Source organism: Limulus polyphemus, unplaced genomic scaffold (assembly GCF_000517525.1).
Source record: "Limulus polyphemus unplaced genomic scaffold, Limulus_polyphemus-2.1.2 Scaffold811, whole genome shotgun sequence".
Lineage (NCBI taxonomy): Eukaryota > Metazoa > Arthropoda > Merostomata > Xiphosura > Limulidae > Limulus > Limulus polyphemus.
Window position 1 is genome coordinate 207,398 of NW_013666421.1, and position 15,474 is coordinate 222,871.

Genomic DNA, 15,474 nt, shown 5'->3' on the forward strand with positions numbered 1-15,474 from the left:
GCCTTGTCAGATCAAGTTTAAAATATAATTTTATTTGTGTTCTAACTTTATCTTTATAGTAATAATAATAACTTTAAGACTCTCATCATTAAACAATCTACAAAAGAGAGCAGACAAATTAGCATAGAACTATTTCATTTTGTATAATAATAATAATATATAGAATAAAGTTAAACCAAAAAATGACTTTAAAAATGTTAAAACACTGTCCTTTAATAATTTAACTACATAAAATAAATTACTAAATTTTAATCTGTTTCATACTAAACATAGAGCTTATAAAACCTTTTATTTTAAACCAGAAGATGCATTTTGTAAAACAAATACTTTATTTTAAGGTGAAAGTGGTCAAATTTTCATACATGTGGACAATCAATAACTTCAGTTTCTGTAGAGAAGAAATGGGAGAAGTCCTGAAAAGTTCCACATTCTCTGCTGGAGCAAATGACAAACTCAGATGGTGAGTTTTTCTGTGGTTCTTAATATAAAATCTTCATTACAGAACTATTCAAAATGAGTTTTCATCCATTTTTTTAGATGGAAATATGTGAATATAATTACTTCTTACAAATTTCAGTTTTGAAAACATTTAAAAATATCTCCTTAAAACTGATAATTACGAAGCTTGTATTTTTCAAACATATTCAACGCATTAAAAGTTAATAAAGGATAGATATTCATTTAAATGCTAATCATGTGCATTAGCATTCTACAACCTTTTTGAATCTTATTTAATATATATATATATGTGTGTGTGTAATAGCTGTCTGTCTGTCATGCTCTGTATCTCCTGAACGGTTAATTGCAGAAAATAAAATTGTATATCAAATTACCTCTTTTTCAATAATGCATTACCAGACAATTAATTTCATATTGATATCAACATTGATATATCAGTCTTTGTATGTGCTAAATAGTCAATCTGAGAAAAACAACATGTTTCTTTTTGTGAGGGAATTTCACACAAAACAAAACGGGATCCCATCCATTGACTGATTAAAAAAAATATTTTGATGGTAGGAGCATGAACAGAAAAAAAGGCATAAAGAGAGGATCATATTTGAGTATATATTTGTTGTTGTCCTGTTGATATATATGTTTGTATTGGTTTTATATACATGCGTGATTTTATTGTACCAGGTTGAATATATTGATTTGGATATCTCCCCTTCTACACTTGGTATGGAAATTACATGTGCTCAGTTTGGTAGTGGGCTTTTCTTGTACTCAGTAAAATGACAAGGAACTGTAGCATTCAACAGTAACAATCCCTGCAGCTACTTAGCAAACCTGAGTGCTCTATTCTGTTAGGTGCACCCACTGCATTTAAACCTAAACATTTCTGCCAACAGTGCATTGCAGTCAGTCTCCTTTGCTTAAAAACAAACACAATGCAATTCTCCTTTTTGAAATAACACGTGGAATGACAAAAGACAGCCACTAGATAATCATATTGTATTTGTTTCAACCGGGATCTACTAGTACTAAGTAATTGTCAGATAAGTTTATTTAGATGTAAGCTTTTGAGACATATCATTAGTGTACATAGTGCTTTGAAAACAAAAACTGTCAAGATAATCAGAAAATAGTCTTTCATAGAAGCTACTCATTTAAATGTGTAAATACAGAATAATTTCTTAACTAGCAAATATTTTCAACAAACATACCGAATATATGAACCAACCAGTATACTTACAATGTCTCTTTGTGCTTTATAAAGTTTGGTGAGGAATTTTTTTTTTTTAAACTATGATTACCTACAAATATTAGGATATATATGTATATGTATTTCCATCTGATGTTGGGATTTTTCTATTGGTAATTCTGAAAATATTAGCTATAGTTTCATAAGGGTATGTATGTTTTGTTTTTCAGGTGCTTAAGGGTCAATCCAAAAGGTCTTGATGAAGAAAGTAAAGATTACTTATCACTTTATTTGTTACTAGTCTCCTGTAATAAAAGTGAAGTCAGGGCAAAATTCAAATTCTCCATTCTCAATGCAAAACGAGAAGAAACAAAAGCAATGGGTGTGTATATACATGTATGATCCTTGTCTCTAAGCACGACTTTCTTACATACTTTGGTTATTATATATTCAGTGTTTACTTCATGTAAATATTGGTAAATTTATACAAAGCATTCTTCGCGCAAACATATCATGTATCAGAGTTATTTGTATACCTAGCTTGATTTTAGCATTCTCAGAATTTTCAAAAGGCATCCATGTGTAGTAAAATGAATGTGTGTGTGTGTAATACCAACAATATTTAATAATTTCAGTACCTGAATAATATCAACTGTTTTAGTTTTGTGGTAAAGAATTTGATAAAGCTGTTTTGGAGTGTGATTCTCTCCATTCATCATATTCAAAGGGTTAAGACTAATATTACATAATTTAAAATGGCTTTAAAAGAACAGCTTCATAAAGTTTTCAAAATCAAAATTAAATTTTGTGTATTTTTCTTAAGTCAGCAACTAAAGCCATGTATAATGTACCAGTGTTTTGTTCATTTCCATAAATGAATTTAATGAATTAGTTGTTGAATACAATAAATAACCGAGATTTAGAATAATGACTTGGAAAAAAAAAATTAAAGGCACATTTTCTTGTATATACTGCTTATTAATATTTTTAAAAATTTACATTTTTGTGAATTGATGATAAAATCTTGTATGAAACAATAGTAGTATGAAACTTTAGTAGCACTAATGGTATAGAAGATATGCTCTAGTTGAAAGCTGGCTTTAGTTTCTTACTTAAAACAGTATGTTTGATACTGACAAGGAAAGGAATATAGCAAAACTGTTTTAACCACGATAAAGGAGTCAGTGCTCAATCACCCCATCTTTAATGCCATTTTTGGTGTTAGGGGTAATATAAACTAGATTTGTTTTGGGCTTTGAGGGTATTTTAATTCTGTAGTGATTTTTAAGTACACAGAACTTTCTAATATTTAAAAACATGATTGCATTACTTACACGTATGTTCTCTTATGGTTTTCAGAGAGCCAACGAGCATATAGGTTTATTCAGGGTAAAGACTGGGGTTTCAAAAAATTTATACGTCGAGATTTTTTATTAGACGAAACTAATGGTTTGCTACCTGATGACAAGCTCACATTGTATTGTGAGGTAAGTGGACAAAACGTTTTCTAAATGAGCATGTTCAGGATATTTTTTCATGATATTACTCACTGATAAACATCATTTATTTTACTAGTTGTAATAAGAAACAAATTTCTTCACACTGAATAACTCCATGACCAGTTAGATCATCAGTTTTAAGTTCTCCCAACTTAGCTAGGCTGTTGGTAGAGAAATGCTTGCATGTCTTGTAATGTGAGAAACAGCTTGGTACAGATCTTATACTATTCAAAGCTGCAGTTCTTAGTCGATCTGACATAGCTATTTTTACCTATCTTACTATAATGGACATAGCATGTATGTCTGTATCTGTGTATGTAACCAAAACTCCTGTGCCATCTGCTGATTGGCACCACAAACAAATATCCATAAAAAAACTTCACACTTTGGGTATTCATGATTTAGACGATTAGAAAAATAACTGTGGTATGTGCAACAACCATTTCTTTGTAACAGAACACAATTTCAAATAAAAGTACCGTATTTTTCGGAATATAAGACGCACCCTTATTTTGAAGACAAAGTTTTGGGGGGGAAAAAGCTACAGTCGCATTTGAAAGATTTTTATTGAACAAAAATTCAATTTGATACTTTAAAAAATAGTATATATTGTTCTAAACACAAAAGAGCTCAAAACATCAAAATAAGAAAATACCATGAATCAAAAAAAAGGTTTACTCTTATTTAGTTTGGTTCAAAACCTACAAAATCTTCATTGCTTTCACTGTAATTTATTTTTTTATTATTTAGGGAGCATTATAAATAGTTATGTGTTTAAAATAAAAAAAACTACTATTGTTATAAATAACACATTCAATTGAACTAAACTATGCATGCCTATTTAAGTATATTTACACATGGCTTGTGTATATCGTATATATACATATATATTATTCATACCTTCGGTGTATAGGACGCAAGCAGATTTTGACATCAAATTTTGGGGGTAAAAAAAGTACGTCTTATACACCGAAAAATACGGTACTCTCCTCACAATAAGAATATTTTTACTAGGACTGTACGTAAGGGTTTGATTATATCTTTATTGATGTAATTTTTAAATGTAGTACTGGGAAAACTTTTTTACAACAGGACATGCATAGATACATAGATTTTCTGGTACATGCATAGATGAGAAACCAAAATTATTATTTTTTTTATCTAAGGCAGAATCTTTGAAGATCATAACCTTTATTGGATCTACTAGCAAACAAAGAAACCCGATGTTGTTTGAACAGAAACAACACAACAGCTTTCTGTTAAATATAAATAAATATAATTTTTTTAATTAGACATCATTTGATAACTTTAAAATTTTAATTATTTTGATTTCTTAAATGTTTTTCCTTTGTTTATTTCTGTAATCTCTATAGGTGAGTGTGGTCGCTGACTCTGTAAACATCTCAGGACAAAACAATGCCATACAGTTTAAGGTGCCAGAGTGCCGCTTGTCAGATGACTTAGGATTGTTATTCGAAAGTCAGAAGTTTAGTGATGTTATTCTTAATGTAAATGGAAGAGAGTTTTATGGACACAAAGCTATCTTAGCTGGTGAGACTTTATTTATGAGCTCATTTAAACAACAAGGTGAAAAACAAAAATGGTACAAATCCACTGTTTTTTTTTAAGCAGAGGTTAATTTTCCAGTTAGATACATCAAAACAAACTACAGTAAACTAAATATATCTTCATTATGATAAGTTCAACAAATCGTTCATTAATTATAACTGGTGTTTCAAGAGCTAAATGTTTAATTGAGATGTAGAAAACTTAGAAAATAAAATATGGTGAGGTTGATAAAATGGCATCAGTTTACAGTGCCAGGGTGGTTATATATTACTTTGTGCCATTATCTTTGTAGAAACTTTGAGCTGTGTTACAATTGAAAATCATTAAATCAATATAATACTGTGATTCAAGGAATAAACTGTTAAAATGGAAATTCTGTTTGTTTGCAACATGTTGTCATTTTATTTTTATCAGTTTCTCGTACTATAATGAATGAGTTCAAAATGCTATTGATATTAAAATAAGCAATATGTGTTAAAATCAGCCATTTATACTTCTCAAGTTTCCTTCTATTTTGTAAAACCAAATTTGGAAAAATCCATCAAAATCCAATGTTTCTGGTGGTATTGTTAGTGTCGGCTAACAATATGAAGAATTAAATTGTGGCAGAATGCTACAAGTTTTTTAAATACCTATAGAATGATAGGTTTCTTTTTGTGAGTGTAAAACACTTAAATACACCATTTCAATATTAGTAACGTAATTGTTTCTCTGTATAATGACCATTAGCCTGTATGATAATAGAAGCAGCATTTGTGATAAACATGGCATCTAAAGTATAAAGTAAAGGAAGAAATAGAAATTTGGAGATGAGTGTTAAATGAACATTGTTCTTTGACTTGACTGCATATATAATTGTATGGCAGTTATTTGATATTTAGCAATGTATGAATAACACATGAAAACTATAGAATTTACAGGCATTGAAAAGAAAATAAAGCCGGTAACTTAATTTACTTCATTGACAACGTGAAAGAACTAGTAGCTCCACAGATATCGATACATATCTGTAGATCACCTGTATATATATGTAATTTGAATTGCCTGCAACAGTGTCTAAAGATTAAATGTTTCATTGGAATCAGTGTATTAACTCTTCTTGTGTTTAAGGAGTAAGTGAATACGTATAGTTAATGATGGTTTTAGTGACACCTGATTAAACAAGGCTCGTACGGTTCTGCGATGACTGTGAAAAGTATGTTAATGGATTCCAACACTCAGATTAGTAATAGTAACCTATTTTTATTGGATTAAGTTTTATTTCTGATCTGTGTAGGTAGATTAATTTGATCAGAAGAAAGAGAAAGCATTTTTTATTCGATGTGATGTTTTAATTTAAGATAAAGTGTAAGGTATGTATTCGTAATAAAGTTATATCGGTGGTATTATTTTACCAGAATCACATTTTGTGTAATCTTATGAAACCTTCAAATATTTCTTATGGTAGAAATATGTTACTCAACTAATGTTTTTTTTTTGTTTTTTTTTCTCAGCACGATCTCCAGTCTTTGCTGCTATGTTTGAACATGAGATGGAAGAGAAGAAACAGGTAATAAATATTAATAGTTCGGGTCTTTTTATATATATATATTTGTTTATAACATTATTGGTGATATAATAAAAAAACAATCAGTATGAAAAATGTAATACCTGCCTAGAATTCTGAACTTCATTGCTAGAATCTCTTAAATACTATTTGCACATGTAGCCCCCAGTTCATTTCCTTCTTGTATTATTAAAATCATAATTTCACCTGGTTTTGACTCATTAAGACATACTGAAAATGATTTGGATAAATGAAATCTTGATTTTGATTAATTTGTGTTAATTTATAAAAAAAGAGAAAAACATTACTTCATAAAAGAGCCTTTTATCATATGAAGTGATAGTCTGGAAATAACATAAAAACAGTTAAAAAGAAGTAATAGAGTTAGAAAACAGTTTTAACTGTACTTCATCTTAAATGTATTTCAAAATTCTTCCTGTCCTACTTTAAGTCTCTCCGAATATAGGAGAGTGACATAAATATCCATTAAATAAGTAACTTCAATGCAAAACAAATGTGTGTGTATATAATATGTTTTACTGTGCCCGAGACATGCTTTTCTGTTTCATATAATATGTTTTACCATGCCCATAACATGCTCTTCTGTTTCTCTTCCCCATATCAAAGAAAACTATCACTATAACACACAAGATTTAAAAAAAAATCATTTGTAAGCACCAAATCTAGAAGAAGAAAAAGAAGCCATTTATACCATGGTTTCTTGCAGATGCTTCTGCATACAAAGTCTGCCAAAAATTGATTCTTAGAGAACCCTGGCCCACAAGTGAAAATCCAAACATTCAAGAACTGTCAGAAGTTAAATATTGTTGCATCCTTTACTGACAGAAAATATCAGAATGAATATATACACAAAAAAAGAAATGACTAAAGGTAATTCATTATCACACTGATTTGTCTCTAAGTTGGTTTAAAGTAAAATAATTGGAACTTTACCATAGAAAAATGTTGTACAAAAACTTTTCCTCTACTGTGCCATATTTATTGTTAAGTCAAACAATTAAACAATTTAATATTCACGTTGTTATAATACTTACATATAATGTACCATTGAATGTTGACAGATCAGCTGTAAGCTTAATGACTCTAATGTTACATACTTGATTTCACAATGTATTCAAGGTTATTCATTAACCATCCTCAGTCAGAGAAAACTTCAATTATAACTTCTATTGCTATTACTATAAACAAGTATTTAGAGGCTTTATATACATCTAAAGTTAACAAATGTTCTATGGCTAAACATAGTTTATTGTATTTTGCTGTATACAAGGCAACATGCTTTAGAATTAAAGAAAAAGATTAAAACTGTCTTGAATTGAAAGATTTATCATCAAATTCAACTTAGAATTATTTTAAGTGAGTATAAATTTTGTTTAAGTAATTACTTTAAATTTTAAAGACAGTATTCCAAAAACAGTGTTCTTACATCATCTATAAATTTACACGTCCAAGGTGTAACTATGGCTATGTGGACTGTACAACTTGTTGCTTGCACTCAAGGCTTACACAGCAAGTGAAACAAACTCCGTATAATCACTCATGATTCTATTCTTAAACATGACTTACAAGACTGTGACTTTCTTCCCACTGCCCAAGATTTCAGCATATTGGGCAGCTCTCCAAATGAAAAAAATGCTATGAGCCAAAGAAACATTGTTGATTTCATAAATGGTTAATACTTCTTGATGTTTGAACACCCATCACAAGGAAAAGTGTGAATAATATTTAAAGAGGCAGTTAGTACTACTATGTATAGATCAAGGTCAGCTACTATTAACATGATAAGTGCACCAAACATACGAGTCATAAGGCTCACTGTTTTTAAAATCTAGCTTCATCAATTATTGTACAGATTTTATTCTTAACTTCAAAATTTTTAATTGCAGTATGTTAACTTGAAAGGGTAGTCTTTAGTTCTGAATGACCCTTACCTAAATAAATATTTCTAATATGTAACCTTCATACAAACATTTTACATACTGTCTTAAGATTGTTTAGGACAATAAAGTATTAAATATGAATTTTCACTTTGTTTATTATTCTTTCTAGAACCGAGTACAAATAACAGACATGGACCATGAGGTGCTTAGAGAAATGCTTCGGTTTATTTATACAGGGAAAGCACCATGTTTAGAAAAAATGGCCGATGATCTGTTAGCTGCAGCTGACAAGGTAATTTAAGTTCTCTTGTTTCCTTATTTTCAAAGAACTGGAAGATATTGTACATTTTTAAGGCTTGAAAATTTATCATTCCTTTTTTTTAAAAACAAATGTACGTTATACTTTTATTGACTTGAATTTTTTCTGACTTTTCATTCTGTTCATGCAACACGAGACTTTGTTTTGTAAACCTTTATATTTTTGCCATATACCATTATTTTTTTAAGCACAGATTACATTATTAGCAGTGCACGTATTAAGATGTCTTTCGTGACAGCATAAGTTAAAACAGTGGAAAATAAATAATATAACTTGGTTTCTTATGAATAAGTAATTCATGTTAATACCTTTGTAGACTTTACAGCTTATACGAACTTAATAAGTATGACATTTGATAAAAAATGTGTTTTTTTACTGTTATCAGTCTTGGTTATGCTAATATATTTAAGGCCCACCCCTAAAGACTGAAAACCTTTTCTATACTTGCATTTAGTGATAATAATTCTAACCAGGTAAACGAATTAGTAGCACACCGAAATACTATTATTAAAACTTTTATTTTGACCATGAAAAGTCAAATTGCTGTTATGTTTTGGAATTGTGTATTATAATGCAACTGTACTATAGTATTTTCACATGTAGGTCTAATATCTCAGTGGTTTTTGTACAGTATGCCTTAGAGCGACTTAAGGTAATGTGTGAGGAGGCATTATCGACCAGTCTTTCCGTGGAGACAGCTGCTGATGTGCTAATACTTGCAGACATGCACAGTGCAGACCAGCTAAAAGCGCACTCTATTGACTTCATCAACACGTATGTTATTTGCTATTGTTTATCTTTAGGCTGGTCACTTCAGCTTATATTCATGCTTATGAAAACATCTCTGTAAGAATTAAAATAAATATGTGCTGGTGAGATATTTAGGGTTAGAAATGAACCATCATAAAATAACGATGATTCTCTGGTAGCCGTTGGACTTAAAAATAAACTTGATAATCTTATATATATATACACTGAATTAATATTTGTTAGATTTTCACTTCATTCAGTAGTTGTAGATAATAACAAGAGTTTGAACTAGTACAAACATAAATTGGCAGAAGGAAAATTATCCAATTTTTGTTTCTTGAAATATACATCCAAGAATTTGGATATTTTACTATTGGTTTAGGCTCTTAATTTTTTGCAGTTGTTATTGTTAAAGTGAACAGCATAAGTAATATATGTATTTCACAGTTTAATTAAAATCTGCATTTAGTTGAATATTAAAAATTCTAGATCTGACTAATTTTGTAAATCATGATACTTCATTGTTAGTGCTCAGTTGACACGAGACATGTACACACAGTAATAAGTGTTTTATATTATCAAACAGTTTCCTCACTAGAAATAAGTTTTTTTTTAATACTTAAAGGTCTGTTTAGATAAAGAATGAAATGATCTTTCCACAATTTATTCTAATGTTTTATTTTCACAGACATGCAACGGATGTTATGGAAACTGCTGGATTCAAGAGTATGGTTCACAGACAACCACATCTAATAGCAGAAGCCTTTCGTGCCCTTGCAACTCAACAAGTCCCACCAATAGGACCTCCAAGAAAAAGAATAAAACAGTCATAAGACCTAATATACCTCCTGATTTCTTGTTCATTAGAACATAGTGTGTTTGCCATCAAGTGCACAGTACCAAATTTCTGACTTAAATAAATTATTTGTGAAATTACACTGAACATCACCATCTTGAACATCATCATTATCATTTTGTTTTTTGTTTGTAAAAATACCCATCACTGGACATGGTCCATTTGCAGAAGCTTTAAGGATGTAATTTTTGTGTGTATTCACTGTTCTTCTCAGATCTTCAAACTGCGTGATCAATTTTGAATTTCAAAAAATGTATTTTAGTATGTGGGCAAAAAAAGAAAGTTTACATTGACCAGTTTCTTGGTCAGTATGTTAAATATGTGACCAATGGGAAAAATCTTCCAGTTTGACCTCAAGTGTATTATACTACAAGATCCTAAACATTGACAATGATTAATTGACTAGAAGAGGACACAGTGTTCTCATACAAAAGAAATGTAGTATGTAGTGATAGCTTTTTACGTAGCCACTCCAACGTATTTTGATTTGTGTTTTTTTGTGATATTTTGAATGAATTGTCACCCAATTCTCACTACTAGATGGTTAGAAATTAGAGTGAGCACTAATTAGGGTGAAGGACTGTATCCAGAATGTTTGTGTTTGTTTATCTTGTTAATATTTGTAAATTTCAGATGCTAAGATTTATAGAAAAGAGCATGCATGAAGTTTTTCTGTTTCATATTACACATTTTATTACCAAACAGTGGTGAAATGATTGTGTGTTATAAGTAAAAGCAGACACATCCATAAACTCTCTGAAGTATACACGTATTTGGTAACAATTATTTTTATCCACATAGAAAAAGTTACACAAATTACAATTGATATGTTGTTAACAAGAAACCATAACTGCAAACATTAACATTTTCCCAAAAATGATACATGTGATAAAGGCTGTGGATTTTATCAATGTGGATAAATACCGAGTACGAGAAAATTTATATTCAATTAATGTTCTTTAAGCTACTTCCCTTTAAAAATAGTTTTTTTTAACTTTTAAAAAATTAAAGAATAAATGTACATAGATGAAAAACAATAATGTTATGGAAAATATCAGTATAAAGAAAACAGTTACCATATCTACAGGGATAGAAATAATGAAATAAAATTACATTTACTCGAGGGAAAGCTATCGGGAAGATTACATTTCCATCATGTAAAGTTGCATTTCCTCATGAATTGTTTTCTTATTTAATTCATGGAATATGTTCACTTTTATTGGTCATAACTAAAGGAATACAGATGGACCATGGAATCCCGATCGAGAAAGCCAACTAAAATGATAAAATTCCTCGGGAATGTAATATTTTAATCCCTGATCTGCATTAAATGGATTTAAAATAAATTATGAATGGTCCTTTTGTTTGAATGTGAAATAGGTTCAATAAACCACTTTTACAGTTAATTAAAACTGTGTCCTCAGATCAAATTTTTTAGGCTGTAGAAATGACTGTGTGTGTAACAGATATTCATTAAGGTCAGTTTATTTCAACTTGAAGACACATATATGATATATGTAAAGTGTTGGTAGGAAGACTTTAAACATTTGTTAAACTGAAGGTTAATTTCTGTATACATCCTTGCTTGATTGTTTACTTGTCAGGATGGTTTAAAATTATCAAAAGAAGAGTTGACATGAGAACTAGGAAATAGTTTCCGTTGAGAAGTACAAGTACATTACAGTGTATCACTATCAGTAGAGAAATTACTGGTTCCAGTGATTGGACTATCATCTGTAGTCAAATAGTTGAAAACCTTATGTTATTAGTAGGACTTATCTTCTTTGTCAGTAATTTATTTTTAAACTGTTATAACTATAGTCTAGTAGAAGATTGGAAGCAGAATCGCTATTTACCTACCTCCTTCACTCGTGGTTCCATCACAGCTTGTTAAAATTTTAACTTCAAAGAGTTAAAATGTACAGAACAAAAACGAAGTAAATTGGATGTGACACTTTTTAGAAGTAAGATTATTTTAGATATATATACTTTCCATTTTACGAGATGTTTTCTGAATAGCAGAACAAAAGGGCATTTTTGAAAAATAGTAAAAATATCACCTTAAATTTTCTAAGGAGGATTTCTTTCTTAAAAATTATATAAAAACGTAAGCATCCCTATGTTCGTATAAAATTGGTATTTGCAAAAGCTAAAGTTCTTTGAAATCTGGCAATAAGTTTTTATAACCATTAGTATTAGTCCTGTATCTTAATGCTGCCACCTTGAAGCTGAATCTAATCTCCTGGAATAAATATACAGAAACGACTGTGTGTTTTTTATTCAAGTTTCAACCTATGCTTCAGTTCATAGCCAATGTTTTGTCGAAAATTTCATTGTGGTACAAAAATAATTAAAACTCAGTGGTTCAAACTGATTTGAAGTAAAACCTTTGAATAAGTAACTGACCCTTGTGAATAGAGTGAGAGTTATGTGATAACATTATCAAGTCATCTTCTGTTCAGTTTAAATACTGTTTGTGTATGTCAAGTGTAAATTGCTAGTGGTTAATATTACTTACTCTCTTGTTTTGCATATTTCTTTCAACTGTGATGCTGTTCTCTAAACCTCATCTAGCAAAGGTGTTTAATTGGAAATTTCAACATAGAACTTTACTCATTATTTAGTAAAAGATTGTGGAAAGATGAGATGAGTCCAATTAATTTGATTTTTTGACCTGTTACAGTAGTGTGATCATGTTTTCATACTTTCTTCAAGTTACCTGAAATAAATTCTTCAGTCATGGAAGTGGAAGACCCAATTGTGTCATTTTAATTTTCATCCTCAGCTCACAGGCACAAATAATAAGCACACTTCCGCTTTTGTAAAATTTCTATTTTAAACATGTAATAACATATCATATCATTTGTTCTTCAGGTTTAACTTACAAGTTAACAAAACGGCGTTTTAATAAAAAAAAAAAGATAAAAACATAATTTTTTCTCTGAATATTTCACAAAATTATTATCACACATCTTAAGTTTATAATGCTCTTTCCTGTCGTTTTGATGGAAAACTACACAAAAATAAAGAACTCGTCTTTCATTTTTAACATATTAATTATTTTTTAATTTTCTTTCCTTTATAGATATTCAACATTTAGACTTAGTTTTGGAAACTATAGTACGTTTTCGTAAAAGTTCTACATTAAGTTTAGCTTTGAATTTTCGCTACTGTTTATAGTGGCTTGTGTTTCTTTAATATTGAAAAATACCTTTCATTTTTTCTACTTATTCGTTACACCAAAATGTGAATTAATAGACGTATGAGTGTTTTTTTTTATTACAGAAAAGCTGATATGAACTATTAAAGTTCAGACAAAAACATTTAGTTGACTAGAATGGCACAGGAAAATTTACATTAAAAAATTAAGACATCTACTACTAATAATCATATTATGAATTGCCTAGACTCAATATTTATGCCAATTGTTTATCATTTTTGATTTCCTTTAACACTCTTGTTATATTTATTCTTATAAATCGCTGGATAATTATTTCCCTTCTTGAGATACATATACTACTAATGCGACAAAGAAATTGTAAATAACGAACTTATACCACAAGCACTTGGTAACTGATAAAGAAATGTATATAATACTTACAGCACTCTGGGCTGGGACTCTTATTTTGGTGAAAACTTATAAGTGATTGAGCGAGAATGTTCCTTGGGCGATTTAAAGTTACATTTATTATACTATTTAAAGAAAGGAATCACTCAACTCTAAATATACATACATCAAATTTTCCATTGTACTAAATGATAAAGACCCATTGTTTCTAATCACTCGTGTCTTTGAAAAATACTGTTATGTTACAGAACTACTGTTTAACTTGAGGAATATTTATGCTACGAAGCACATACCAGAAATATAGAAGGTTCAGTGTTGGAAAATGATATTTGAACGTTAATGAAAAATAGTTCATTCCTGATACTTGAAGACAGGAATTATAGCAGCAATATTCCTTAAAATTTGCTTTATGAATCTGTTTCAATTTTAACCATTAGAACATTTTTCCCATAAAAATCCTTTTAAGGCTTTAAATCGAAAATATCTCAATATCTGAGAATATGTTTACCTGGGACATTTCATTAACTTCTTAACCTACTTAATGAAATGAGTGTAACCATAGGAAATTTTATTTAAATTTAAATTCTTGCTCATTTTTCTTTGTAAACGAATCTTTTTATTATTAGTGCATAACATACACATTGAGGTTTTTAAATACTATGTATAAGGTGATCATCGTGAATATGTAGCAAAAAATTACATTATATAGTAGCTATGCCAGATTTGAAAAATGATGGGTAAAATAACATTAAAGTAGACAAAAAAATGTGGAGTACATTACCTTCCCTTATTATAATTGGTATTCTATTAACATTTCTTTTGAATTAATTAGAAATAAAACAATGGACTAAAACAAAACGAAATACCAAATAAGAGTGAGGAAGTTACTCATTTCTAATTGTCATTTGTTACTCTTTTCTGTGATGGAATTGTGTGTGCTATAATTACCTACATTCCAATATATATATGTAATTAACAAAACTTGATTTATTATTTTATTTTAACCAAAATGACACATTGACATCATATTCGTTTGGACTGAAAATTGAAAGGGATTTTATTTGATATTTGTGTAACATCTTAGCAGGTTAACAATAATGGTTTTATAAAAATAATAGAATTTTTATGAAGCAAGTGAAGCCATCTATTGACAAATAAAGAAATTCCTATAATTCGAATTTTAACCAAACATATCTCAATGTCTTCGTACACGCAACAAATTATTGAAACGAATATCCTAACTCTATTTTTAGATTAGGAGGGGAGGCCTGTATGGGTTCGGAAATTTGACCGATCTCGCAACCACCATAAAAAGTTATGAAATAAACATAAATTATGCATCTTTCATTGTAGAATGAACAAAAAGGGATTTAATTTGATAGTTATTGGATGAGCATCCGCATATGTTTGTTGTGCAAATATAAGGTAGTGACAGTACTTACTTCTTTTGTGTTTTGAGTAAAGGTTTTTAATAACAGTTCAGTATAGTCTCCATCTATCTAGAGATAACTGAACTTCCAATTATTTTTCAGTGTAGTCTCCATCTATCGAGAGATAGCTGAACTTCGAAATATTTTTTCAGTATAGTCTCCATCTACCGAGAGATAACTGAACTTACAAGTATTTTTCAGTTTTGTCTCTATCTATCGAGTGATAAATGAACTTACAAGTATTTTTTCAGTATAGTCTCCATCTACCGAGAGATAACTGAACTTACAAGTATTTTTCAGTTTTGTCTCTATCTATCGAGTGATAAATGAACTTACAAGTATTTTTTCAGTATAGTCTCCATCTATCGAGAGATAACTGAACTTACAAGTT

At 29.6% G+C, this 15,474-nt stretch overlaps 1 protein-coding gene across 1 annotated transcript in view; it reads left to right on the forward strand.

Moving 5' to 3' along the window:
• The window catches only part of LOC106460658 (protein roadkill-like), a 107,597-nt gene extending 94,764 nt beyond the window's left edge, over positions 1 to 12,833 (forward strand). Inside the window, exons 4-11 of the mRNA XM_013920384.2 lie at positions 339 to 460; positions 1,876 to 2,027; positions 3,005 to 3,132; positions 4,518 to 4,695; positions 6,207 to 6,262; positions 8,330 to 8,452; positions 9,111 to 9,253; positions 9,918 to 12,833. Coding sequence (XP_013775838.1) covers positions 339 to 460; positions 1,876 to 2,027; positions 3,005 to 3,132; positions 4,518 to 4,695; positions 6,207 to 6,262; positions 8,330 to 8,452; positions 9,111 to 9,253; positions 9,918 to 10,062 — 1,047 coding nt within the window. The 3' untranslated portion in view covers positions 10,063 to 12,833. The remainder of the gene's footprint in view (positions 1 to 338; positions 461 to 1,875; positions 2,028 to 3,004; positions 3,133 to 4,517; positions 4,696 to 6,206; positions 6,263 to 8,329; positions 8,453 to 9,110; positions 9,254 to 9,917) is intronic.
• The last annotated feature ends 2,641 nt before the right edge of the window (positions 12,834 to 15,474 follow it).